General features: G+C 38.1%; 2 protein-coding genes across 5 annotated transcripts in view; one reads left to right on the top strand and one right to left on the bottom strand.

The window, feature by feature from the left end:
- Positions 1–1,002: 1,002 nt before the first annotated feature.
- Positions 1,003–17,129, bottom strand: reep3b (receptor accessory protein 3b). The gene is made up of 8 exons (XM_023830922.2): positions 16,819–17,129; positions 9,789–9,861; positions 6,165–6,241; positions 5,873–5,993; positions 5,211–5,324; positions 3,937–4,078; positions 2,056–2,192; positions 1,003–1,902 (listed from the first exon to the last, which is right to left on the bottom strand). Exons 1-8 carry the CDS (start codon positions 16,848–16,850, stop codon positions 1,831–1,833), a joined length of 768 nt encoding a protein of 255 aa, XP_023686690.1. The 5' UTR covers positions 16,851–17,129; the 3' UTR covers positions 1,003–1,830.
- A 3,098-nt stretch (positions 17,130–20,227) lies between these two features.
- jmjd1cb (jumonji domain containing 1Cb) overlaps positions 20,228–26,792 on the top strand; it is a 72,432-nt gene continuing 65,867 nt past the window's right edge. For all 4 annotated transcript variants that reach the window (XM_072703693.1, XM_072703692.1, XM_023831003.2 and 1 more), the window contains exon 1: positions 20,228–20,634. In XM_072703693.1, the coding sequence (XP_072559794.1) occupies positions 20,479–20,634 (156 nt within the window). In that variant the 5' untranslated portion in view covers positions 20,228–20,478. The remainder of the gene's footprint in view (positions 20,635–26,792) is intronic.

The following is a 26,792-nucleotide window of genomic DNA, read 5'->3' as shown; positions in this document are numbered from 1 at the left end:
GAACTTGGAAATTTTAAATGAGCACAATGCTTAGTCGAAAAAGTCACATAAATATTTTTTAATATTTCTTCTGCAAAATACGAATTGATGCGAATTTTCCTCTGATTTAACGTTTTTCTTGAGTCAGTATAATATAGCACCGAGGAACCTAATTTGTTTATAGCGATCATTATACAGTTTAAGCGGGACACCTAGCGGGCACAACGCGTCATTACGCAATTGCATTGTACGTTACTCGAGTGATGAAACGTACAATGAATATCAACCACACATAAAATTTCGGATTTATCTCCTAATTGTACATTCGTATGGGAAAGACGTTGAATATCGCGAAAATACGTTATTTTTTGCATTCCGAAATTCTTATATGTTTTTCTTGTATTTATGTTTCTTCACCTATGCGGTGCAGATGGTGGCAAAAAAAGACCCCAGACCTCATGTAACCATTTCATTTAAGGTGTCTGCAAGCTGTATAAATGATCATTTTTGATGGGGGAAAACGGTAACACCTATACAGGAATACACACATTAGGCAACATAGATGTATTAAATAACCATTAAATATTCCTGCCTAAAATTTAGAGTTTGACATTTCTCGCTGGCCACCCCTCCCATCTCGTTGGGACATTCTACATTCTCCATGTAGGAAGCAAAAGCACGGGCTGTCTTTGGGTCCCCAAGGACCAGACTGGGAAATATTGTCCTAAAACACTCTGCCATCAGAAAGGTGTTACTTCATTCTTATGACCTGCACTATACCATATTTCATATTAAAGAAAAAATATGACAGGAAAAGTAAAAATGTAAAAGAAAAACTGTGCAAGTAATTTCCGCTAGTCATTTCAGTTCGTGATTTAGACAGAATGTGAATGTTGCTTGTTGTGTTGATTGGCTAATTAGCCGATTCCATACAGAACTACAGATAGTTTGATGATCCACCAACTAACTGAAAACATCCATTCACACTGCAACAAAGTTAAAATCAAAGCTACGGAGAGAAAATTTGTTTAATCAAACCAACTTTATTGATACAATATATACAATCAGTTTCATAAAGATTGCCACACATTTATATTCAGAAAAATCTGAACATGATCAAGTATCATCAGCTTTGGTATTAAAATGCATTATTTTCTGGTTGTTATAACCAGAACAGGACAGAAAACATACCAAGATAAGAAACTATGACAAGGTATATAAAAATACACATGGCTTGTTGTGCTGAATGTTGAAGGGGACAACAAAAATAGTTTTTTTTTTTTTTAAAAAAACCAACATACACACACTGGAGAAAATGTCTGCAGAGAATCTACACCACAGTCTATACACAACTGACACCTTTTCAGTTTGGAATATTCCCCACGTAAGACACGTTTGGTTTCTTGCTAATAGTCGTTTGCGCAAAAGAGGAGAGTCACGTCAAATGAATAAATATGGCATACTAAACACAAGCTATAAAGCAAGACCTTGAGGAGAAAAACAAAAACCTGAAATCTATACCCAGCAGAGATTGATAAAGCTTCGGAAATAGGAAAACTTTAAATAAAGGGGACAGACAATCCACGCTATAATCTAAAAAAAATCATAGAAAACAACAACCAACGAACCCACCAAAGTCACTGAAAAAAAAGAATAAAAATGAAAACAAGATGCACTACTGTAATTGCTTGTGAATAAGCATTACAATAAATTATTTCTAAAATGTTACCAATGTTCAATTAACTTACATGCTAGGAGATTTTCAAAAAAGTAAGACTGGTAACCATGGCAAATATTTACAATCCATCTCCTACAACTGAAATATATACTAAGTTCAGTAGTCAGATACTTTCATAGTGCAGAATTTGCAGGGCTTATTACAGGCCTCCTTTTTCCTTTAATCTTCAGAGACCCATAACGAACCTTTGGGGAAGTTAATAATAATAAAAAAACAAAGAAATTGACAAATGGTCAGTGTATGGCATTAGAAACAAATCACCTTACAGTCATTTTTAAAAGTCTTGCATGATGCGTACTAACGTCCTGTAATACTGTTGCACTCCTTTTTGAACATACCTCTTTACGCAGTTTTGACCGTGAGAGTTTCACACTCTGGGACCTTCTTACACCGCGCTGTGTGACTGCCTCGTCCTCCGAGAACATACCTTCCACCTCTTCGTCGCTTCTTTCCTCTGGATTGTAAGCGTAATATTCTGCAAGCAAGCACATATTTTTGGGGATAACTAATTTCATACAAATTCATTTACTCTTAACCAACAGCTCCAAATTACAATCCATAATATTTCTATTTATAAAGCGAACCACAAGCATCCTTTCAAATGGTCTGAATGGTGCTGAAGAGCAAGTGGTTGGTGACAATGGAGCCACATCAGCAACCAGCCAACCAGCAACGAGGATAAAGGTCGCCTCTCTTCGACGCCGTGTCACTTGAAAGAAGCATGTGACCCCCCCCTCGCAGGTCACAAGTCCTAGTCCTGTACAGGCAGGGAGAGGAACAGCTGTGGCCCCATGTCCTGCTGGTCACAGTCTGTTCCTGGCACTGCCTCCTTCAGCCTTGCCCAAGCGCTAGGGGGGCAGGGTGCTCCGAGACCACAGAGACAAAGAAACCCTAATTGTCAATGCCAAACGGCACACCCTGCAACAAGCCACCGCTGTTTAAATGAGGGTAGTATCAGTTCACTGAAACGATCAAAACCAACTGTTGCCGCACAAATTCAAGCATTCCTCAACAATGGCGATTACTACATTTCCAAACTCACCACAAGAGGGCTCCAGAGCAACATATTTAGCTTGGCCATTTTCCCACCCCCTCTCCCTTTGTTTGTTTCCATGTCTGTTTTTGATTACTAGAGTATAACAACTTACTTGGGATTTGGAAGTATGCAATTAATTCTCCTAGGCTATTTTTACTTTTTCAGTTATTCTGCAACCTAGGCAGAAATGAAAGTAGAATTACTCCAGTCAGACGCACATACAATAGATTATTCTGTGGGAAACCAGGAAATAGATTACCAACGGTGTTAGGAACCAATGTTCCAATTGCTTCTCATTGCTAGCAGGATGTTAATCATAAAAATCGCAGAATAGCATGCATTTCAAATCGAAGAAATAAGACTTGGTCACGCTGAATTTCCATTGGGTTGTAAATCAATGTCATTGGGAAAAATGTGCCAATCACTGAATGTAAAAAATAATTAAAACTGATTATGTCAAAGGAAGACTACATATTAGACCAAAGTGGCTTGAAATAAATGAATTTAACTCTAAGAATGGATTGAAGAGACGACTAAATATTTTGATCTGCATCCCTCCTAAAAAGCTCAAACAAAAAGATCAGGGAGAATTAAACAGTTGCCTATATAAAATCCCTTTTAAAATTGCAATTAATTTACTGAAACAGCTGATAACACCCCATTTTCTCAGAAAACCATTGGCATTTTAATGCTTCTTTTATGATGGCTTTATTGCAGACAAGATCAAAATGACCTGGATGCCAGTGGAATTTCAAACACTGAACATTAGCATACTGAGATAGACCACATTATGTATTCCACTCAGAGCCTGTCTTAGGAAAATGCTCTTTTTTCCCTTCATCCTCCCACAAACCTATTCTAGACCTTTCATGTTTAGAATGTGTTATTAGTCATTTTACATTTTGAGGTAAATACAAATCTGTACATTAGGTGTAATTATGTCAAGATTGACATGGAGACAGTATTGTTTTCCATTCAGGTAGACGCTGCTGCAAAATAGCCCTGAGAAAATGACGGGGCTTTCAGTTCATTTCCAGTATGGCGCCTAACAATATGGCTGTCAGCCTCTTCTATGCAAGTGCCACAGCTGGTCACATGACATGCACTGACATTGGTAGCAGCCACAATTGCTGTGTTTGCATGCCACATTCTGAGAACGGCGAGAGGAGCTGTGGATACCTACCAGCACTCTCGGTGTTGGGATTTTTGGCAACCATGGCGGGATTGAACCCTGGGTACAGCTGGCCGGGAACGTCGCTGTTAGAAATCTGCGTCAGGTCGTGCATACTGAAACTCCTCAGGCGCTCTGTGATGGCACCTTGCCCCTGCGGAGACGACACCCCTCAGCTCGTCACTGTGCCCTTCATTCATAGCTGAGCTTTCCATGAAAACATCAAGTGGTAACACATAGCAGTTCTAGAAAATCGTAAGCAAGAAAGATGGAAGGAAAAAGGAAACACACTTGGATCTTATGTCCCTATGTTTGGGTCATGGGTGGGAAGGGAATGATTGATTTTGATGGCATCCTGAAACAAACTGTGATACTTAACCATTTACGAAACCACTGTGACGAGCATAAATGTTTAAAATGACAGGAGGTTTGTTAATCTGAAGAAACACACTCGTATAGTAATTTGGTAGAGAAAGTATGAACTCCTCCATGCTAAATGTTCTTTTTCCATTACCTCAATCTGAGTGGTAGAGAACAGATGCAAGTAGAGAAGTACCCCTATAAGACAGTGTGTCAGTAAAGAGTGGAAAGAGAGCGACACAGTAGTTAGGACACAATAAGGAAGACATGAAATAGACATCCTTTGAAAATATGATCAATGGTCTTCTTAATGGAGACAGAACTGAATAGCCTTTTCACAGCCCACTGGGTCCACTTTACAGAGAAACTCAACGCAATGATGACCTTTCCTCTTAAAATCAGCACCCAACTCTTCACATCCTCCCTTCTAATGTCCTGACGTGACGAGTTTGGAAACCAAAAGCACATCGACGTTAGAACCCACGTGTTCCATCTGATTACAGCTCTGGGATAAAATGTCGTGTCAGACTTGAAGCCATTAACTGACACTTAGTATAAAACAAATCCGATTAATCAGATTCTCCAAGAACGACTTGGGGCGTTACAGAATGCTTCGTGCTTTATGTTCAGTTTCATTTTGTTGCCACCTGGAAAAACTTGTTGACTTTTATTTACAAGCACAGCCACCAGCAGCAATGCATTAACTGGTATTAAATCACTGATATTACTTGCAGCTTGGAATTGCAAAAAACGTAAATTGTGGCATGCCTGGATAGAAATATCATCGTGGATGAGGTGGAAAGCAGGCATTGTCCTGATTTTCTGAAACTCTCCAAGCAACTGCAAAATGATTTGTTTGACCGTTTGCGTTATACTGAGAGAAAACCACGTGCTCTATAATTGTACCCGTGCAGAGCGGGACTTGCCTTGACAGCTGCAGAAACAGCTGCGGTCGCAGCTATAGTTAGGCCTTGCTTGCCGAAGTTCACCATGGTTTCGTAGCTTCGCTCTTTGGCTTGTGAGATGTAGTCGTCAATTTCCTAGTGGAACAAACAACGGTTAGAAGAAAGGAAAGCCGTGCTATGTTCTTACTCGCTCTGCAGGGGCATGTGTGCTGCCTGTTGTATGCAAACAGCATTCCATATGGAAGGACATGAGATGTCACTGAATCACAGCAAAGATCATTGGTACAAAACATGATTTAAGCATGTTTTCCAGATGACAATGAGCAAATCAGTCATTATACAGATTAGCCCTGAACTGGGTTCCCCAGTCCCTCACTACATTAGAAAACTCTTACATTTAGTAGTTATGCAGGGCAGTAGAAATAAAAGCAAGATTGATCATTTAAATGCATAAAAAAAAAAATCACAATAGGCCATTTAGAAAGGAAGCGTTTATCATTAGGAAAAGCAGCGGAATACAGGCCCATTTTGTTTATCAGCAACACAGAATGGTTCTCTTACTGGTAGGTGTGGAAATTGACAAATAAAAATGAATACATAAATGGCACGATGCCAGTGCAGATGTTTCATCACAACAGTTTGTGGGAACATGAACCAGTCCATGCAGCAACTAAATACGATACCCTTTCTTTGGATGAGAGCAGAGGGTGCAGGCATTTTCGGTAGATAAGACTGGCCCCTCTGGTATATGGCGATAGCAGCCAAATCACGAATGCAACCTTTATTTCATAATACAGGGGAAACCTTCAAATTGAACAACAACATGCATTCCGTTAATGACATAATGCAACGGACATCATAAAGGCAGCTTTAGTTTACAAAGCATTTTGACCTCTAATATTTAAAGGCAACACAACTGAACAGAGCATGCGTGTCCTTTAATGTTAGACTGGAATCATTTATTTGATATCTTACCAGGCTATTGTGAGGTCTGAGATCGTTTCCACTACTGTATAGAGTGCAAACACAATCCAATACATCATCCAGCGGACCTGAGGGCAAAAACACAGTTGATGTTGGGGCAAAGGCAGTTTTACGCAGGGGAAAGTAGACATACGGAACATGCCGATACTAGACAAACAGTTAAATCATACAAACTTATAATGTTAAAAAGCATCCTTGTACCACAACTGCCTCTGTGGTCCTACACATTTCACAATAAATTTCAGATTTTTCTTTGCAGTTAGCATTTACTTCATACACTTCTGATTTATAAAAGCTAAATTATTGATCAAATGATCAATGACTGCCCTGAGATACAGAAAATAGTGTGCAGAAGTCCTGACAGCTGCAGCTGTAATTTTTGTCTTGCGAAGCACAGTGTTATGGCCTACTTTGTATGCGCTGCCTTTCCCCAGTGTGGACCTGAGTTCCATCAGGCTTTCAGAAGCTTCTTAGCATTTCAATTTCAAAAGATAGCACAGACAGACAGTCATGTGATCCCAGCCTTCAGTTCAAGCTCTCTGAGGTATTAGGTGATATTTTCAGCTTCAGTGAGCAAAGTAAAACTAATCTATGCAGTGCAGCAATTATTACTCTCACAGATAGCATCAGATTTAATTGTTGGCCTCACAATGAACCCTGTGAGTCTTGCATTTGTTTATAGCCAACTTGAAAGGTAGACTGCAAGAGGACAGTCTCCCAACATACGTCTGTAAAATAGTCTCTGATGACACTTCTCACTTAGGCTTAAAGGGACACGAAACACTGAATCATCATGTCGATTTATAATTTTCAAATGCAATTTGATCTGGTTTTAAGACCTTGGTAAAATGAAACTATCATTGCAGGTGAGTAAAAAGATGAAGCATAATGCAACCAGCTTAATATTGCCAAGTTGCACAAGGGCATCCTAGTCCATATCATACTCTCCGTCGGAATGAAAAACGAATCAGCTCGGGATACAAATACTCCTACTGTTTGTGGTAAACATAAGCTTGTGCTGAAGTGTGTCAACCAAAAACTCCATCTAACATGCTAAAAACAAGTAGAGCACAAAGCATGATTTGTCCGGGACTATTTTTAAAATGATTCTTCCATGAGGTTTCTCAATTACTGGACTGCCATCCACTGTATATTCTAGGACAAATGTAACCACAGTCATGACATATTCTCAAGCCTATAAAACGTGGCTTTTGTGGTAGAGGTTTTTTTTATATATATATATAAAAAACCTTGCCAGTAAAAGTCCATCTCTGAGCAGAGCAACTTTCATAAACATACTTTATAGCCAACATTTGATAGTGTGAGACAGAGTAAACTAGTATGCATTTTGTACTGACAGTGAACTACATACAAGTTCTCCTTCCAAAAGCAGTATGCAGTCACGGTATTAGGTTTCTCATTTTAGTGAAAAGCATTGTATTACTCAACCGCCACCATCTACTATAAAGTACTGCACAAAGAAACTACCACATGATGCATACTGAAAGGCACACTTGATCAGAACAACATCTAAACCTTTTCCAATCTCAGAACTGCTGAATGTAAAAAAGGGATAAAGATGAAATTTGCAACAAAATGACAGTCCCTCTTTTCCAGGAATGGCACTGTCCACGCTGGAAATACTACTAAGCATACTTACTGTTTTCCCAACCTTCTAAACAAAAATGAAAAGATGAGGAAATGAAAAAACCCACAAACAGCCTTTACCTTGCATAGGAATTACAGCACAGATTTTCAGCACTGTCTTACTCCTGATAAACAAATTGAATACTTATTCAAACTAAATGTAAAGGAGAATTCAACTAGTTGCATTCTTATAATGTACAAAGAAAATTCAACAAAAAAAAGCAAGATAAATACTTGAAATAATATATTAAGCTGCACAAACAGCAGTAACAACCCAATATGCATAGATCTCTTGCAGACATTCAAAGAACATTTTGAAAATAAAATGAAGGTCAAAATAGAAAGCTATATTTACAGTCAACAGAAAGCAGCTTTAGCCCAGTACAAATATATAGATGCAGTACTGATGTTAGGAATATATTGGTGATTGCCTCCAGACTTGATTTCAAAAAGACTGCAATGAATTACATCATACAGCAGAAGACAAAATGGCTTGCGATGTGCGCATCCTTTTATGGTGTAAAGGTCCTCAAAATGCTGCCTTTGTTTAAATTTTGTTTGGTGGGTGACGGCCAGAGCTAGGGCTCTCATGCAAAAAAAAAAATTAGATACACAAACGTGTCCATCCATTTTACAGTCAGCCAGTCAGACACTGAATGGTAACACTAAAGTAGATATAGTAAAAAAAAAAAAAATTCAATCAAATAAAACAAAACAAACAAACAAAAAACATACTAACAAACCTGAACATTGACAGTAAACAGAATCTCTCCAGGATGGACCATATACATCAAGGAAAGTGTGGAGATACTCTGGAATCACCTTAAGGCTAGGCAGTACAGTCTATAATGTCTGTCATGGCCAGAGTTACCCATAGCTTCATACTTCTACTGATTAAGTTAATAAAGATGATACAGTCTGACACTGGTGTCCTTGAGGCGCCACACCAAACAATTAAATGAACCCAATGCCATGTGACTCCAAACTGCTCCAAGCAGCTTGCAAAACAAAACGAAAGCCTGGTGACGTATTGGCATAAAACCTATAACCAGCTTGGAACTTGGATTCTCTTCATAGAAACAAATGATCGGCTCATCGTACAAAAAGCGTCTCCCCTTGCCAGCCGGCAGCCATCATGCATACCAATAGCAGACTAGCCTAAATAAGCCAACATACCCAGCAAAACACGTTTGTCGATTTAAAAACTCTCCCTCGACTTCACATTAAAAATATAGCTGCATAAGGTTTTGTGAGTTAGCAAGCCATTGTTTTTAAATGCAGCCACAAAGTGTTTCACGCAATCAGTAATTTATTTCTACATCCAGTCCTCCAGGTCTTACAGTGTTAAACAATAAAAAATAACTTGATAAAATGAGGCTACCGTCTTGCATCAGAGGAGTGGTTCAGGATATCGGGGGGAAAAAATGAAGCCCTGAATTCTCATTTTATACTAAATCACAGATCACTCATGAAAAGAACAACCACGCAAATACACTGTGGAACTGAATTCCCCCTTACCACCCCCCCAGTGAACGGGTGGCCAACCCCTTTTGGCACTGGGTCACAGCAACCCTACTGGAAAGTCCAGTTCTTTCTCTTTTCATAAAAGCAGTAGTGGAATAAAAAGGCCTACCTAACCACACCAGTACAAAATGTTATTCTCAGTTCAGCAACATACGAGTATTAAGAATAAGAAAAAAAGCTTGATTTTTCTGAGGGTGATATTTAGAGGCAGAATCCAAATTGGCACACCTGAAAGGGAGCTGGATGACTCACTCAGTGACATACGCCAGCACTACACACATGCTTTGCAGCAACTTGCAAGAGAAAGCCTTACTGTTTCACTGTCACAGACAGATCATTCACATTTTCATGCCAAGGCATGTTCTGCAAGAAAATTATTGAATAAGAAATACCAGTACACATTAAATTCTGAGGTTATTAAGGGAGCTTGTAATTTATACTTACGTATTCCTTTACATTCTTGGTTTTTACAGCTTTGTAGGAGGAGTAAGCTGGGTACAGGGTTCCAAAGAGGAGTCTGAATAGGGAAAAGGATAAACGATAGTTTAGAAGAACAAATGATGAAAACAGACACGGAGGGACACACAAGCGCGGACGCAATCAAAGTAAAAACGTTGATCGAAAAAATGTAACTGCATTCATTTTCTCAAAACACATTTCAGAAATGAGAAATGATGCAGAGCGTGATATTTTGATAACACTCTTCCAAGGGCTAAGGCCGGAAAAGACACCAAAAAAGGAAAAAACATGCCGTGAACAGGTGACCTGTACAAACAAACCAGATGGATGCTTCAGCCAGTCATTTGAAAGCTGGCTGCAGCAGACTCCAATTCAGACTGATCTGTGTGACCAGTCCCAACGGAATAACCACTGAACCACTTTGAGATGGACCTCATGTTTTGACCTTTGCAGCTAAATTGATCTATTAGCATAAACCATTTACACCAACATTTCACACAATGCTGTTTAAAAACATGGCCATTTTACAACTTGCCCTTCTAATACACCATACAGATGGGGGGAGACAGTATCCATTATAACTACATTTAATAAAATGACATCCTCCATCTGGACTTGATCAAACTGTATTGATTATTATGGGATTAAAAGTGTACACACACATAAAAGCATGCTATGCAATGCAACCAGCCATGTTTACATGCACCATAATAATGCTTATAAATAGCATTTCTATTCTAAGTTAATTTTATTAAATTGTTCAGGTTCTTGGGTGAATCATAAACTCTTCAAACCAATAAGCAAATATCCATCATATTAAAACCCTGTTCACATTAATATTCTAATTATGCATGTATACAGAACCACTATTCCCCACCAGTTTATGCTTCAAAATTATTATTTTTATAATTTTTTTTATGGTTAAATGCAATCATTTATGGCCCTCTTTTTAACGATGACTTTCACACTTGGATACCTTCAGGACAAGCATCCATATAATTTTCTATGCAAGTCTATGAAACTCAAATTTATATGCAGTGAAAACTCTTTTACACTAGGAACATCAATTGTTTGCATTTCTGATTGTTTGCTGTTAATTCTGCAGTGAATTCTGTTTCGCCTACTGTCGGGCATTTATTTAGCCACGGTTAGGGTTATACATCAATTTTGCCAGTGAAGCCTATTTATGCTTTTAATGCCAATTAATACAGCTTCTCTTTATCAAATGTAAACATGAGAATTAACACATAAAATTGCCCATTTTCGGTGTTTCAAAACTGCACGAGAAACTTAAAGCACAAGTCTGGCTTGCCAGCTGGGTAATTTTCCAAGTAACATAGTGGTTATTAAAATACCAAGGTAATGTTTCTTCAGGTTTTCAGTGTTTTGCATTCCTCCATAAATCGTTAGCAATATCTGCATATTTAATTAGCTAGCTAGTCTGTTCTGTAACTGCAAATTTAAGCCCAGTACCTAAGTTTCAAAGCTGGTGGTCGTGGTTAATCACCATTAAATGATGAATGCTATTGAAACCCAACAGGCTGCTGCAGGGTTTGGGGTTACTGTCGGGCATTTATTTAGCAAAGGTTAGGGTTATACATCAATTTTGCCAGTGAAGCCTATTTATGCTTTTAATGCCAATTAATACAGCTTCTCTTTATTTTTTATGGATATATATAATTATTGATGAGAACTTGTTCCCCCACAGTTTGGAAGTTTTATTGTATTTCAACATTCAGTGTGTACTCTACATATGCACTCTCAATACATCTTTAAGAGGGAAAAATTAGCACACTCATAAGAAAAGTCTACTAGGCAAAAAAATTGGAAGACTTTCAGCTCTGGAAAGGACCTACGACCAACTGCGATTTAAACCACAGTAAATAAGCTTGGATACTGAAAATACACTACATCAAAATAAAGCTGTACAGGAAAAAATTTTACAGATCAAATCAGCAATTAATCAACAGGGTAAAAACAGTGACTATGGATATAGCATAAGAGTGAATAACAGCAGATAATTTAATATTCTTCAGCTAAAAAAAAGCAATATGATACCTAACTTTTATTCCACTGGTAGAGTGATCTGCTTACAGCAGCAGAAACTCAGCTGAGGGATATTTCCATCTTTTTTTGCAATAGCCAGAATAGTGTCCTAGCTACACAGGCAAAGAAAACCTTCAAATATACCAAAAAGAATCAAGATGAAAAAGGACCTGATACGAATTCTGTGGTGAAAAGGAACAGCCATTCACAAGCCCTTGGAAAAAAATATAAAAAAGACATGAACTGACCCATCTAAGGCATTTTTATATAACATGCAACTTCACATTTGTTTGATGGCCTTTGTCCAGGGATCCACCTTGGCAGTATATCTCTCTGTTGCCATAGAAACAGGGCTGCACAATTCTAACAATTGTAAATCGGCCCAGACCTTACACAAGCGTCCCCCATCTGGAATCTTGTCATTTACAGGTTTGTGAAACAGGCAGTCGTATTTCTAGACATGTTTTTTAAAAGCATCTTTGAAAGATAAAGATTTAATTTTACTTATTGATGCTACTCATTTTGGTGCCCAGCGGTTTAAATATTATTCATAAGACCTTGAAAAACGGTAAAGGCAGCGTACTTACAAAACCAATTTTTAGTGGATGTTGTGATGTTCTGATCATGCAGGAGAGCATAGGTAGGGCAGAATATTCAACGTGTCACAATCGTTTTTAATTCTGCAAAGCAAGAACCTACCAAGTCCCATACAGTTTTTCATACGTAGGACTGTTTCTGTACAGACACAGCATACACACAGTTTCCAAACATTATTCCATGCAAGTCATTGTTTTGAAATTCACACGATTATATATTCCACAGGTCTTCCTTCCTCTCTTCCTTGAGAGAAAGGAATCCATGCCATCTTACGAAACAGAAGTGGCCCTGCACGATCCTGGCAGCATGCTTTCAAAAAGAGAACCATTCTTCACGAACAGTGACTTAAAGGAAACTGCCTCCCAAAAAAGTTCTTGAAACAATTTCGCAAAGAGGGGCCTCACTCATTGCAAGCAGCTGAAAAAATAAAATCTTCAGACAGGCCTTGACATTCTGTTTCAGGTCAACTTTTAGTTTCCTGCTCAGAAACACTTGCACGGCACACCAGAAGGTCCTTACTGGGCACAAAGGACTAGGCAGCATGCCAGATACAGAAAAGTAAAATCACATTCTAAAATTCAAACCTCAGTTTTAACTGGAGTTTGAAACCCCAAAGTCAATGCAGAAACATTGTTGAGATTTTTCTTGGTGCCTCTTGTTAAAATCACCATAGAAACTGCAGTCTTAAGTTTGCATATGATTGCCCTGAAAAAAATTATCATAATTGATTTATAATTAGGGCCATCATAAGACATGAACTAAATTTACAATGATCAATATTAAAGTATTATGAAAATCTGCAATCAAATTCCTTAACAGAAGCAAAAGGAACACATTTGTAACCTTGTCAATACAGACTCTCCTGCTACATCAGAAAAATAATTTTTCTTAATGGATTTTAACTATGTTTGAATGTGATCATAACTACAAGTAGTCTGAATTGATGTCAAGACATTAAAGAACAGTAACAGGGGTGGTGGCCTGTTGGAGACTCTTACATATATATAGACCACATCCCACTAAAACTAGGCTGATGAAGTCATCCGAAAGCTAATGGAAAACCATTTGTTCTGCGGAATCAGCAACTCTCATGATAAATTGAGGTTGGTAATGAAAAGCCTGACATCAGGCTGCAAAACTACATGGGCTCATCTCCCTGCTTGCATTTTAAAACATCGATCTTTCCCCCCCCCCAAAAAAAATCTGTTCAGTGCTAATCACAAAATTATTCCAACAAATATCCTTTCACCAAATACATGACAGGAATATCGCTATATGATCAGTATAATAATATGAGCATGTCATTTTTGGCATTTTCAGACACTGCATGATTCAGAGTGCTTAGTGCAACTTTCTTGTTGACAGACAGTGTGATATTACTTTTGAGAACCACCTATAATACTGTATAATTATGCAGGAGTTGCATGTCAAATATTAAAAGACATAATAGCCATTTAACATTAATTTTAGTACTAATAAAAATCTGTTGTTTTGGTATTCAATGAGTGCCCTGTATCTAGAATATACATGCATATTTAATTACAAAACTTAAATAGGACTCTAAGTAAATAAATTTTAACTAGTATTAATTAATTCTCAGCATTTAGCAGTGTCATTTTTAATTCAGCCTCAAACTAAAAGTGAGTTTTGTATCTGTAATATACATATAAAAATGTAACCTTTCACCTAAATCTGCCGATGAGGGCAAAATCTGATCCAAGCCACAACTTCCCATGTTTACACAGTGATACCAAGCAGAATCTTTATCTTGATTATCTTGCTTGTCATTTTATTCATGCTTGTTTGGCAACGCTTTACTTCACGAGGTACAGATACTTAGCAATAACTCAGTTACTACTGAACTACAAATTATGAACAAACCATGAAAAAACACAGTTGCTACTGTAGATAAGCATCACAATTTTTTAATGATGATCAAACATGAGACCAGTATTACACTAGTGTTATTCATTACTTTTTTCTTCAATAGTTCCTTAGTAGTTCATGAAGGTTTTCAGAATTAACAGATACAGTAACAAATATATATGCTTGGGATGAAAGATGCATCATGATTCATTAATGATGAATTAACATGAGCTCAGTATGTAACAGACTGAGTTTGTGGATAATTAATACAGAAGTAATAGCATAATACCATATTTGTGCCGTGTCGAGTAAATTTTTACCATTTACTTTTACCTTTTAATATTATGTTGTTTTCCTTTGTATTGCATATTACTTCCAACAAAATCAAGAAAGCAGGTGAAAAGGCATTTCACTATCCAGTAGTACAGTGTTCCTTCCATGACTGTCAATGCTACATACAGCAAGCAGGAAATATGATACTGCATTACACTTACATAAGTGAGTAATACACGTGATCTTACAACACCGACGAATGTAGTCGTAAGAATGTGGCTGAAGAGGTTTACATAAAGCTCTGTATTTTTCTTGCTTTTTAAATACATTTTAGTTAAATATGTGTATTTAGAAAACAGTAAAACATCACACGCAGAAAGGATACACAGATCCATCAGCCAGTGACTGGAAACGGACGATTTTCATTACATTATTTTACATACCTTAATAACCAAGTTAATTATTATTATTATTTAATATTATTATGCTACAAGCAGTGTTTCTTGTAAGGATAGACTTGCTGGTGCTTAAATGGTTGATTAACATTACCACATATATTCCAAAATCGTGATCTATATTGTGGTTTGCGATTATAACCAAAAATATCATGAGCAAACTCATTTTCCATCCACAGTCATGTGCCCCGCCCCTCACTTTCTCTCCCCCCACTAATGTCTTAGGATAGGTGAGGAAATACCCTCAACACACTTGAAACGATCAATTTAACTCCATACTCGCCGAGCCATTTTTAGTTAAAAAAAAATATTTAAAACATTTTGCTTCCATAAAGCAAAGTTCAGTAGAAGTTTTTTTTTTTTTAATCACTAACTTGTTAATCATTATTAAACTAAGAAAACCAGAAACGGCCGAGATCGGTGTCGACAGATCAGGCTTAAAATATCCGGCAATCGGGATTAGCCAAGGAAAAGGCAATCGGTACGTCTACAACAAAAACATCAACAAAAGAAGAATTGAGATCCGTGGCCTGTACTACGAAGCGGGGTTACTGGCTTATCGGGGTAACTTGTCGGATTTAAGGTAGTCTGGGCAAAAAAGTGAACGAATACGAAGTCCATTTAAACTTAAATCCGACAAATTACCCCGATAAGACAGTAACCCCGCTTCGTAGTACAGGCCACCGCTTCATTAGCAATCTGTATCAACACAGCAATATGTCAACTATTTCCATCAACCAACAGCTGCTTAAAAATGTATACGAGTTGTAAATCAGTTCTCAGTTAAAGCAGTAGAAGAAGAGAATGATGAACATGTGATGTTCTCAAGCATTAACTACTTTCCCAAATGGCCTTCTCTCCTTTCCAAGTTCAGTATTAGGGTTAGATTATAAGCAATGCTTAATGAAACTTCTTGCATTTAAAGTGTAGTAAGCGGCGTGTTAGCTATTAGAATGGCATGCCAATAATATTATTACGAAATATTTTCCAGTAAACGAATTATTAAATTATTTTTTAATATTCTAAATATTGTAGCCTATTAAGAGACTTTTCATCAGATTACAACCTCAAGTGAAATGTGTTTGTAAGTCGGCTATAATTGGAGCAGGTGGGTTAAGTATATTACATACCACCTCCACCCCCACAGCCCTCTGACATGGGATCAGCAGCAGGTTTTTCCTGTATCCAATGTGACACAGTCCTCAGAAATTCATCAAGGCCTCGAGCTTTCGCTGGGTTCAAGGCAGTCGTTAGCTAGCCAGTTAGCTAGCTATCCATAAGCTAATCTTACCACGATGGCTTTAGTAGAGGCCTCGACCTTAGACGAATATGGAATCATACATCTCATTAAGTACGAAACTGTATGCTGAGCACGTTTCAGTTAACTGGGTAAACCATCAGTACACTAGCAACAAACAAAGGATTTGCTGAGCTGATACCCAGAAGTGCATATATGTAGCTAGTTACCACGCCATGTATAATGGCACTAACTACCGCCTTGAAGTTTATTTGTAACAGTGTAATACAGTGATACACATGTGCATTAACTAATCGTACCAGCTAGCTACGTTAGCTCTCTAGCTAAAGTAACCGTTAAACGTATGGACCTGTCCACATTTTAAATTTTTAAGCACCGTAAGATTGTTTGGAAACACGTTACTTGGTGACGGCAAACTTCTTACTGCCAAATGTATACATGTCAACACTATCGCAGCCATCACGCGAATTTATTCCAGTGAGCGCAGAAAAATCGGAACAAAAACGTAAATGTGACTTACACGACTACTCTGGAAATTATCCACGACACCATCTTACTTCTACTCAGTCGCCGCCCGCCTGCGCGAGGAAGAGGGGTCCCGGCGGGATTGCGCCAAAAACTTCAAGGGAAACTTCAAAAACTCTTATTATACGGGTTCGTTAATGAACGACAAACTTAAAATGGGATTGGCAACTGTATTTCCGTGAAATGAACATGAACCGACTAGTTCCACACCTTGGAGCAGCCTGGGTGTGCACTACTTTTCAAATTTAGATTCCTACCCCTCCTGCCTGCTCCTCCTGACGCACACTGGTAGGACTCGCTTCGTCTGATGAAAATGACGTCATTAGAGCGCAAACTGGAAGCTCTGCCTCCTGCTCGTTTCTTATTGGATGGATTTCTGTTTACCGTTTGATACCTCATTGGGATTGGTGAATAACACGGATTCTATCATACTTGACGCTGATTGAAAGAGAGTCTATTGTTAAGTCTGAGAGAAAACACGTTATGGTGAAGTTATTTAGTAAAACGAGATATATTCTGAATGTTGTATTTATTTAATAGGGGAGGTTATTAAAACATACTAATAAATAAGAAATTATCAAGACATCTTATTGTCAAGTTGTAAACTACATTTTGTATCTGCATTTACGCTAATATTATTGAATATTATGACGACAAAGAAACACACGCTTAAATCGCATGTCATTTAAAAATAATACTCCACTTAATTTTAATTTTGTTGCATTTTCCAAAATATAATCACTGCGACCCTGACTGTACAAGCGGTTATTTATAATGGATTCGTGATATATACATGGGTGGATGGATGGAAAGGTAAAATATATTGCTTATCGTTTCGTGTATTTTGCTTATTAAACATAATTAGTTTCTGTGACCCTGTACTGGATAATTGGTTGTACGACTGATGTTGGATGGCATTGTCTTCAGTTATTATGAGGATATGTCATTGTAGAAGATTCGGACATTCTGGTTCTATTTTTGGCGGCGCTTGTGTCTCTTCTCGGAGCCTGTCTCCACTTCCCAGTGACATGGTTATGTTTAATATGAGTGCCCTGTAATGGGCTGGCGCTCGTTCTACAGCGTACCCCACCTTATGCCCTCTATTTTCTGGGATCGGTTGAACATCATTACCCCGATGCAGGGGAGGGATATTACTCAGCAAGCACAAACACCCACCAAGTGTTGTAAGCCTAGGAACGATTATGACAATCTTGTAAACAAAGGTGTGTCATCTTCTCTATTCAAAATGTCACTTGTAAATTAATCCATAAAATTACTCAAAATCAAGTTTATTTTGTGGAAATGATGATTTGCTACCCAATAACATGTTATTTCTATTAATGATAATACTAAAAATGTATGCATTATGCTGGTATTCTCAGACAACAAAAAGAAAGTGATATTATTGTGTGACAGCCATTATTTAATTTTCGTTGGCAGCTACTGATTTGATTTGGTTAGGACGATTTTGATTTGGGTGGTCCTCAGGGGCTGCCCCTTAGATCTGCCTGTGTACCAGAAGCTGGGTTCTTCAGGTATTTTATAATCATAATCCATACATGCATGCATCCATCCATCCATGGCTGACTATCCAGTGCAGGGTCACAATGTCACATACCTTCTTTTATTACCAAAAATTATTTTGATAAGCAAACATCTTTTCACCCTACTGCACCATCAAAGATATTTGCATACATAATGCCGTGTGTATATATTAGAAAGCATTGCTACATTGTACTTTTTCAGATATGGAGTCTGGTGAGGGCCGTAGAGACTGCTGTGCTTCGTATAAGACCCCAGAGACTAATTTTCACCCTAGGATCTGAGCCACAACAATTATCGCGTTTTCAACTATGTCACCTATTTCTACTCTTAGAAAGCATACGGCTTTTATTTTGTCCATGCCATAGTCAGGTAAGATGAGGACAGTATCAATTTCTAAGGGGTTATATGCAGTACAATGAGTATTTCAACAAGGCAAAAAACAACCTTTTTTCGCCAAATGTAGTGGAATGCGCTTGGCAACAGATGACGTCTGTGAGTTGTAGATTTTTGCTAATCTCCTTGTTATTCATGAACATGTCCGCTGCTCAGGGAAATTCCCTTCTGATTCTCTTGTCACACCAGCAGAGACAGACCACAATAGAGTTCAACACCAAATATGCACTAACCGGTTAGAATTTGAGTGTTTTGCAAGAAGATTACAAACGTCACACCTCGATGGCATTACACAATAATATGCTACAGTCATTGTGTGTTTGACATTATACAACATCACATCAGCGCACATCAACGGCATTTGCTTCGCCTAATCTTCCACATTCATTTGGCATTGGTCAGATAAGAAGCAAAATTAATTCTTTGTATATTCTCATTTAATCATTCTGTGTAATTACTATCATTTAAATTATATAGCTATATAAAACCCCATTCAAAAATATTATTAAAAAGGCAATTGTGATTATGATGTTGGCAATACTGATATATTTGCCCTACAACCATGGCACGTAGTATTATATGTATATACTCATAATACCTTGTGCGTTTATGAATTTACCACGGCCTCATGCCACTTTACGTGTTTAATTTATGCATAAATAGAAATATGCTAGTATGCCTTTATTCTAATGGCCGAGCTTATTGAACTCTTTCTGCTCAATCTGATTTCAGCCATTGATGTTCATTCGAGTGAATAAAAATTAGGCTTATGTGTAGTATGTGAGAATGCCGTTTCTAGGTATTATGGTGTTCCTGCGGCAGTAGGCAAATTTTACGACCATCAGTGGAGCACTGTGATTAGTGATTTTGTCAGCTGTGGGATATCTTTCTCCATCTTCTGAGCCGACCCGAAGGTGACACGAAAGCTGATTGCCTCCAGTGGACATGTTTAACATATAACAGCCCGCCTTTTCTCCTCATCACAGCGCATCCCGTAAGGTCAGCCTCGGGGGCAGCAATAAACCGGCTGGGAGAGAGACACAATAGAGCACAAAACATAATTGATTCTGCAACAGACAGTAAGGTTAATAAGGCAAGGATGATTTTAGACAAAAAGTCCTTTTAAGAGTGCATGTATCTAGCTAGTGTGCCTTTGTAACAAGCATGCATGTTTCTTATTAGTGTAATCATTCATAATTGAAAGATAAATGAAAGCTGTTTTTATTCACACATCATAAGCACTATGTTCACACTTCTCACATCTAGTCTAACGCTGACATTGAGCTTTCCTGTAATTCTCCTCGTAACTGACATGTATTATATTACAATAACGACATGGCACTATTTTTAACAGTCTAGTTGTGGCGAAAAGCAATCTCTCGCAGAACCAATCTGTGTCTGGCGGACGGAGAGGACTGATCGGTGCGGTTTCACTCTGTTGTGCGCTTCAACGGGGGCGGAGGGATACGGGTTGTACGCTGGCAGTAGTCTGCTCCAGCATTCAGTTTCACGCAGGAAAGAAGTGACTATCTGCGGGTGGAGACTGAAAAAAATTTAAATCCCCCGGGTTGTGGTCGACACGCAAAGGACGAAATCGCGCTTGTTTTTTGTTTATTTTTTCCGGTTCTTAAAAGCCGTTTCGCTTGGTAAATGTCAGATCGGTAGGGCGTTGTTTTTTAAGTTTGTGAGGGTTTTTTTCACTCTCCGCGAAAGGGCCATGGCGGTGGAAGCGCGGCCGGAGCTGGTTGGGAAGCGGTTCCTATGTGTCAGCGGAGAGGAGCTGCTGGAGCTCGGGGAGATCGGGCGCTGGAGATGGCGAGCCGGAGTCATCCGTGCCGTCACGCACCGCGACAACGACAACACGGATTTGACGGTAGGGACAAGTTCCCCACACATCGATTTAGGAACGAGCATTGCATATATACGCTGCAGCTTTTTAATTGAAACGTTTCTTCACTAGTTGGCTGCCTACTTAGCTATCTTGTGTTATTGGCTGTGGAGTCCCTTTCTTAGCTACAAGGCTAGCTAGCTAGCCAGCCGGTGGATACGCCGCGCGCCAGGTTGGGATTCGTGTGCCCGTTTGCCTTTGGCTTCGTGACCGGTTCACTTAGCTGCTCCAGGTTTTTTTCCCTCACAACGAAAAATACAAAGAGACAGACGTTTTTCTCGGCAACTTCGCGTGTTTTTGTCTTTACCTCGACCGAGCGAGTCACTGGGAAATCCAGTCGCTGTGCCCGGACGCGAATGGCAGGCTGCCGTTACCGCCGTATGGAAAGCCAGGCGAACTGGGATTTAACCCGAAGGGAGAAACTTAACCAGCTCTTTACGTGGGGATACTTAAATTGTCGAATGTTTTTTTTTTTTTTTTTTTTATCTAAGCTTTACATATAATGTCATCTCGTATACTTGGTAGTTGAACTACTCATGTGTTGCGTGTAATTCGCGCTGCTCGTTTGCCGAATGTAGCAGAATCTAACGTCTATTTTCTCGGTAATCGGGATAATAAAGCTGTGCTTTTCTTTTCTGTTGTTTGTTTATCTTGTCTGTTATCTAAATCGAGATAAAGAAAGTAAATATGGCGTGAAGGTGCTCGATAGGTCTGGGAAATTACGTTAATTCAAAAGAAGTGAATGGACAAAATGTTACAGTAAATGTGGAGCAACAGTGTAAATGTTCGTTCGAGCTGGCTTGTGAGATCAGGCGAATTTGTCATCTGGTGCATTCGAATAAAAAACAACGGCAACAAAGATGCAGTTTGCTTGACTGAAATAATCACAAAGCAGTGCTTCATGTAGAAATGTATCCCGTAAAATATCATTTAAAAGCCGTGTCCGTGTTTCCGCAGCCATGAAACCAGCCAGTTATTTGTTTAATAGTTAATTTGATTTAGTTTATGTTCATATTTTTTTCTTTTATGAATGGAAATATTTTGCAATAGATTTCATAAATATAACAGCGCCAAAAGAAACGTGCATTTACCTACAGTATAGTAATTATAATTAAAACATTCATTAAAATACACCACATAATCTTGAGGTAGTCTTTGACTAATTTCTTGCTTTTTAACATAGAAACGCAAAGCTTTTATTTTTACCCGTGCAGCGGTAGGTGAAATTGCAACGGTCATCTGGATTTCATGAATGGAGTAGGCTGTCCCATTGTATTTGTACAGTAAGTGTGTACAGTATGTTTGTTTTAAGGGACGTGGCTCTAGGTCACCAACTACAGCAAAGCTAATCAGCAGAAATTAAACTAGAGAATTTTCTTCGGATTTCTTTAAAATTAGCAGAAAATGAATATAATTAAAATGACGTCATTTTATTATGGAAATTTGTGTACATAAAATTTGAACTAGTTATGTATAGTCCTTTAGCTACCCTTCCTAAACACTATGCTGTTATTGGAATAAAGACTTAAATTGTTTCGAATCAAATGGCCTTGTTAAATAGGACATTTATAATTAGACATTTAATTCCTTTTAAAACATGTATATTTTAAAATGCTTGTAAATTATGGATCTTGTGAGATTTTTTTTAAATGGCTATAAAATGGAAAAACGGCTTGGATTTTGAAATAAATGAAATAATCCATTTGCCCTTACTGTGGAACAAAACAAAAAAAAAACATCCCTTTTAAGCTACTACAAATGATTTGTGGCTTAAGAAAACAATGTGTGGAGATGTGACTTGGATGGTCTTTTCGTCTCCCTTCCCCCCCATGTAGCATATTGTAAAGGCAGCTGTTTTCAGGAGCAAACGTTCACGTGTGGAATTACAGAAAATAGCTTTATGTAAAACTGCATTTCTGTTAATGTGTTCTGCGGAATTCTCTTCTTGGGGCTGAAGCGCTTAATATGTAGTTACTTTTAAAATGGGGATACTTATGTTTCCAGTGAAATGTAACTTTGTTGACTTGTTAGTCTTAGGCTGAGGTTCAATACTGGACCAAAACCTTGACCTAATTACGAAACAGTTTGACAGCCATTCCCTCTAGTAAACAGCATTGGGAAAATCAATGACACTCCAGTTAAAAGAAGCATCTAAGACAGGAATAATACATTGACCCATCTTCCAACTGCTTATCCCAGTAAGGCTGTATAGGGCAGAGGGAAAGGTTCATCCTGAATGGGGTACAGACTAGACTTAGGTGTTGCATGAAGACACATGAGTACCCGGAGAAAACCTGTGTGACAGGGGAACATGCCACTCCACACACACAGAGCAAAGGCAGGATTCAAACCCCCAACCCAGAAGGTGTGAGACAGCAGTACTACCTGCTGAGTCATCGTGCCACCCTGGGAAGCAATACAAATGAAATAAACTTGTTGAGCTGAGCTTAACAGTGGGTGACTGAGCTGGACCCCGACTAAGATCAGATGTATTCGTCTATGTCTGTATTTGAGCTGAAATATGCATTTTTGTGCAATTTCTCTTTCAAGAACCCAGAGTGCATTTTAAGTAGTTATAGAGTATTGCATTTAGTGAATCGAGAGAATTTTGTCTGCTTTAAGTATACAATATTATGTTTACTTGATGTTCTAGTATAGAAGTTTAAAAAGTCTGTTTTAATTATAATGAAGTTTAGCCTTCTGTAGTTTTAACACTGCAGTCTTAAAGGATGAGCAATTTCATGTGTTAACAAGTGCTGTTTTGTGTTAGTGCACCAATTTTATGGACTCTTTAATATTGATAATTTGCTGAGATTTGAGTTTGTTTTAAATTCGTTGATGAGTTGATCTGGATTGTAGTTGTTGTTTTTTCAGAACATTAAATCCTGAAACTTTTCGATGAACCTGGGGTAATAAATTAATACATACTCTTGCTGCTGGCAGAGTAATTTTAGTGAATTTATGCTGTTTCTAACTGATACCATACATTTTTTGAACTGTGAGCATTTCACCTTATTCCGTGTCTTAGCATTTGATTGACGTTACTTGAAGTGGCTTACATGTTAACGTCTCTTGAAACTCGCTAACTTATTTACAGAAAAATTTAGATTCAAATGTCAGTTGACTTTTTAAATTAACGAAATGCTTTCATCTGTGTTCACAGTATTATCATTTAGTTCCATGGTTTGCTTAATTTCCTTTGTTCTGTGTGTTTGTTAAATTGGAAAGGGACTGTCCAGTGGACACACATTTTATAACATTATTATACCAATGTCAGTTTACCAATAATGAACTTATGTTGTCCTATGAAAATGTAAATATTTAAGCTAATTGGTGGAGTAATGTTTGATTAACATTAGATTTGGCACTATTTTGAAGAACTGTTCAGTATATGAAGAACATATTTGCTATATGTCGACCATTATTTATGTATCATTTGCAATATTTGTCTATTTTTTTATTATTAAGTAAAGCATTGTTAAGCTTGTTGATTTATCTCAAACAACTGACCGTATGCATGCCTTTCACTTGCATTTCAAAAAAGGGGGTTAATTTTGAAAATCAAGCTTTCCTGGTCTTTTAACCATGACTGACAATAGTATGAGTGTAGTTATCACTAGTGATTGAACAGTATCCCATGGCAACAACTACATATTTACAGATTCTCAGACATGAATGTCCTTGCTCTTAGTACTTCTAATATTTAAGATACAATTTTCTGCCTTAAAAATTGTTCTGTTTGTGTATAAAATTCCACTCTTGCAGATGCTCATAGAGGTAGACCTCATTGTTCAGTTAAGGCTGCATATAACATTCTCACACACACAACAGATTTTGTACAGATTTTATTCTGTCTTCATTTATTTAAGACAGATGTGGTTGTATTTGGCCTGAATTTACATTTTTGGCCTTTGAGCTTTGAATGGCAGGGAAAAAGTTAACCTTCCTTGGGTTTATAATTTGGGTTTAAAGTGTGCTAATCCTGCATTATCCAGTCTACTGTAATGCCTTTTTCACGTGCGTTTTAAATCTCTAAATGTTTATTTTTGGCAAAACCTCCTGCAGACTTAGTGTTGCAGTTTTGACAAATTTTGGTATCTTGCTTGTAAAGCAGAGTTTTTTTTTGTTTGTCCCAAATGGCAAATGGTCAGCTATACAACAAAAACACAGTTAGTCATCTGTTCTGGAGGTGGGATTGACATCTGAGACAGTCCAGACCTCCAGTGCTATCTCTTTGTACTGATTCTGCAATGCTTTTGTTCAATATGGCCACAAGTAAAACCAGATGTCTTTCGTTTAGACTATACTGTATATTCCTATTCGCTGCATACTTCCACAAATAAAATCGATGGCCTGTTACTCTAAAGGCCTCACTCAGCATGTTTTAGCAGTGACGTGAAGAAGTGGTCTTCAGCAGTTGTCTCTGGGGTGGCAGTTTTGGAATCAGCTGCTTATTTACGTTGATGTTGGAAGCCGGCAGAAATGTGCCCGCATAGAATCTGGGTCAGAGGCGAGTTAACTCATGTTACCTCAAAGGTAGTTAGTTTTGAGCCAAGCTCGAGCTCCGTGTGATAAAGAAATCAAAGAAAATGTAGGCTGCTCAATTTTTCTGTCACAGTTATGAAAATGCCCCTTTTGTTAAAACAGCCTCTCTAGAAGATTGCACAGCTTTTGGTTAAAATTCAACAATGCCGCGTGATCTAAGAAAGTAGCGTTTAAGGTGTAATTTTTTTTTCTCCTATTCTGGCTGAGTGCTATAAGCTGTGCTTTTTTCATGACAATGGCAGAGTCAGTGTTGGATATGTGAAAAGCACATCTGGAAAACAAATGAGTCCTGCAGTTGTTTTGTCTTTTTTAGCTTGTTGTCTTGGTTGTCAGGGAGTCTGGCAGGATCTGACGGAGACTGTCGACTGGCGCGTTTATTTGGCTTGTTGTGCCTGGGGGCTAAGAAAGCAGCACCCACCAGTGAGCGAGAACGTTGGGGTGCTGACATACCTTGAAAGAGAGTCCCGACAGGAGATGGCTAAATGCCTTCAAGCTCAAACTAGTTTGGAGATAGGGAGACACCTTTCACTTCAGCGGTGCTGATGAAACAGTATGTTGTGAGTTGAGTCGTAGAAACCACTAGGGGAACGATGGCTTTGATTTCTTTTACTTTTATCATAAATTTCAGCTTTGGACCTCCAGTTATTTGCGTTGTTATGGAATTATTGAATTTGATGTTTTTCATCTCTACCTTTTTACTTAAAAATTGCAGCTAATGACATTCAGCAAAATAACAGATGTCTTATTTGCATTGCTTAGGATATACGTTTTAACCATTGTATTTCAGATTAGCACGGTAAAGCATTATAATGAATAATCATGATTTGTTTTCATAATATTTGAAGATTTGCATTAATTGCCTGTCACTTTCCATTGTCTCAGGCTCAGAGATGGGCCTTTATTTTGATTAGTACATAATGTTCAGGGTTGATGTGGAATAAAGTAATTTTCCCCTCATTCCTCATTGTTTTATGAATAACGTAGCGATGTATTATTAATTATAAGCCAACTGAGTGAATATTTGTTGCCTTATTCCTGTATTAGGTTTAGCTATGTATTTCAAATGGAGACTTTCTTTTTGTGGACTGCTGGGTTTAGCTACATAAGCACTTTCATTGAAAGTACTCAGAAGTTATTCAAGGCAGAACAGAGCTGAAATTCATACTGAAGTATGCCCCTACCACTGTCAGTTGTGAGCATCCAGAAACATGTGGTGTCCTGAAGGTTATCTGCCTGAGGGACAGTCTATCTGTAACATGAGTTGTCTTTAAATTTAGGGCAAGGTTCCTTTCTTATGTGAAACAGTATTCTTTGTTTGGAACTTCTTGTGGTACTGGGAGTGTTCTATGGGCTCCATTGATTGGTTCCATACAGTGGAAACTTGACCTTTAGCAGATGTTTGGGAGCCTGCCAAGGCGCAGTGTGATCTGCAGACCAGACAGCTTTTTCCTTGTTATGTCGACAGAGAATCTCATATCTAAAACACGATGCAAAAAAATTAAGTAATTGACGTATTCAAATGAGCAAACTGCTTAATCATCGGAGAGTAGGGGGAGCTCTTGGTGTAAAAACACAATTATTAGGGAACGTACTGATAA

Source organism: Paramormyrops kingsleyae, chromosome 20 (assembly GCF_048594095.1).
Source record: "Paramormyrops kingsleyae isolate MSU_618 chromosome 20, PKINGS_0.4, whole genome shotgun sequence".
NCBI classification, from domain to species: Eukaryota; Metazoa; Chordata; class Actinopteri; order Osteoglossiformes; family Mormyridae; genus Paramormyrops; species Paramormyrops kingsleyae.
This window is presented reverse-complemented; position numbering and strand designations above follow the sequence as displayed.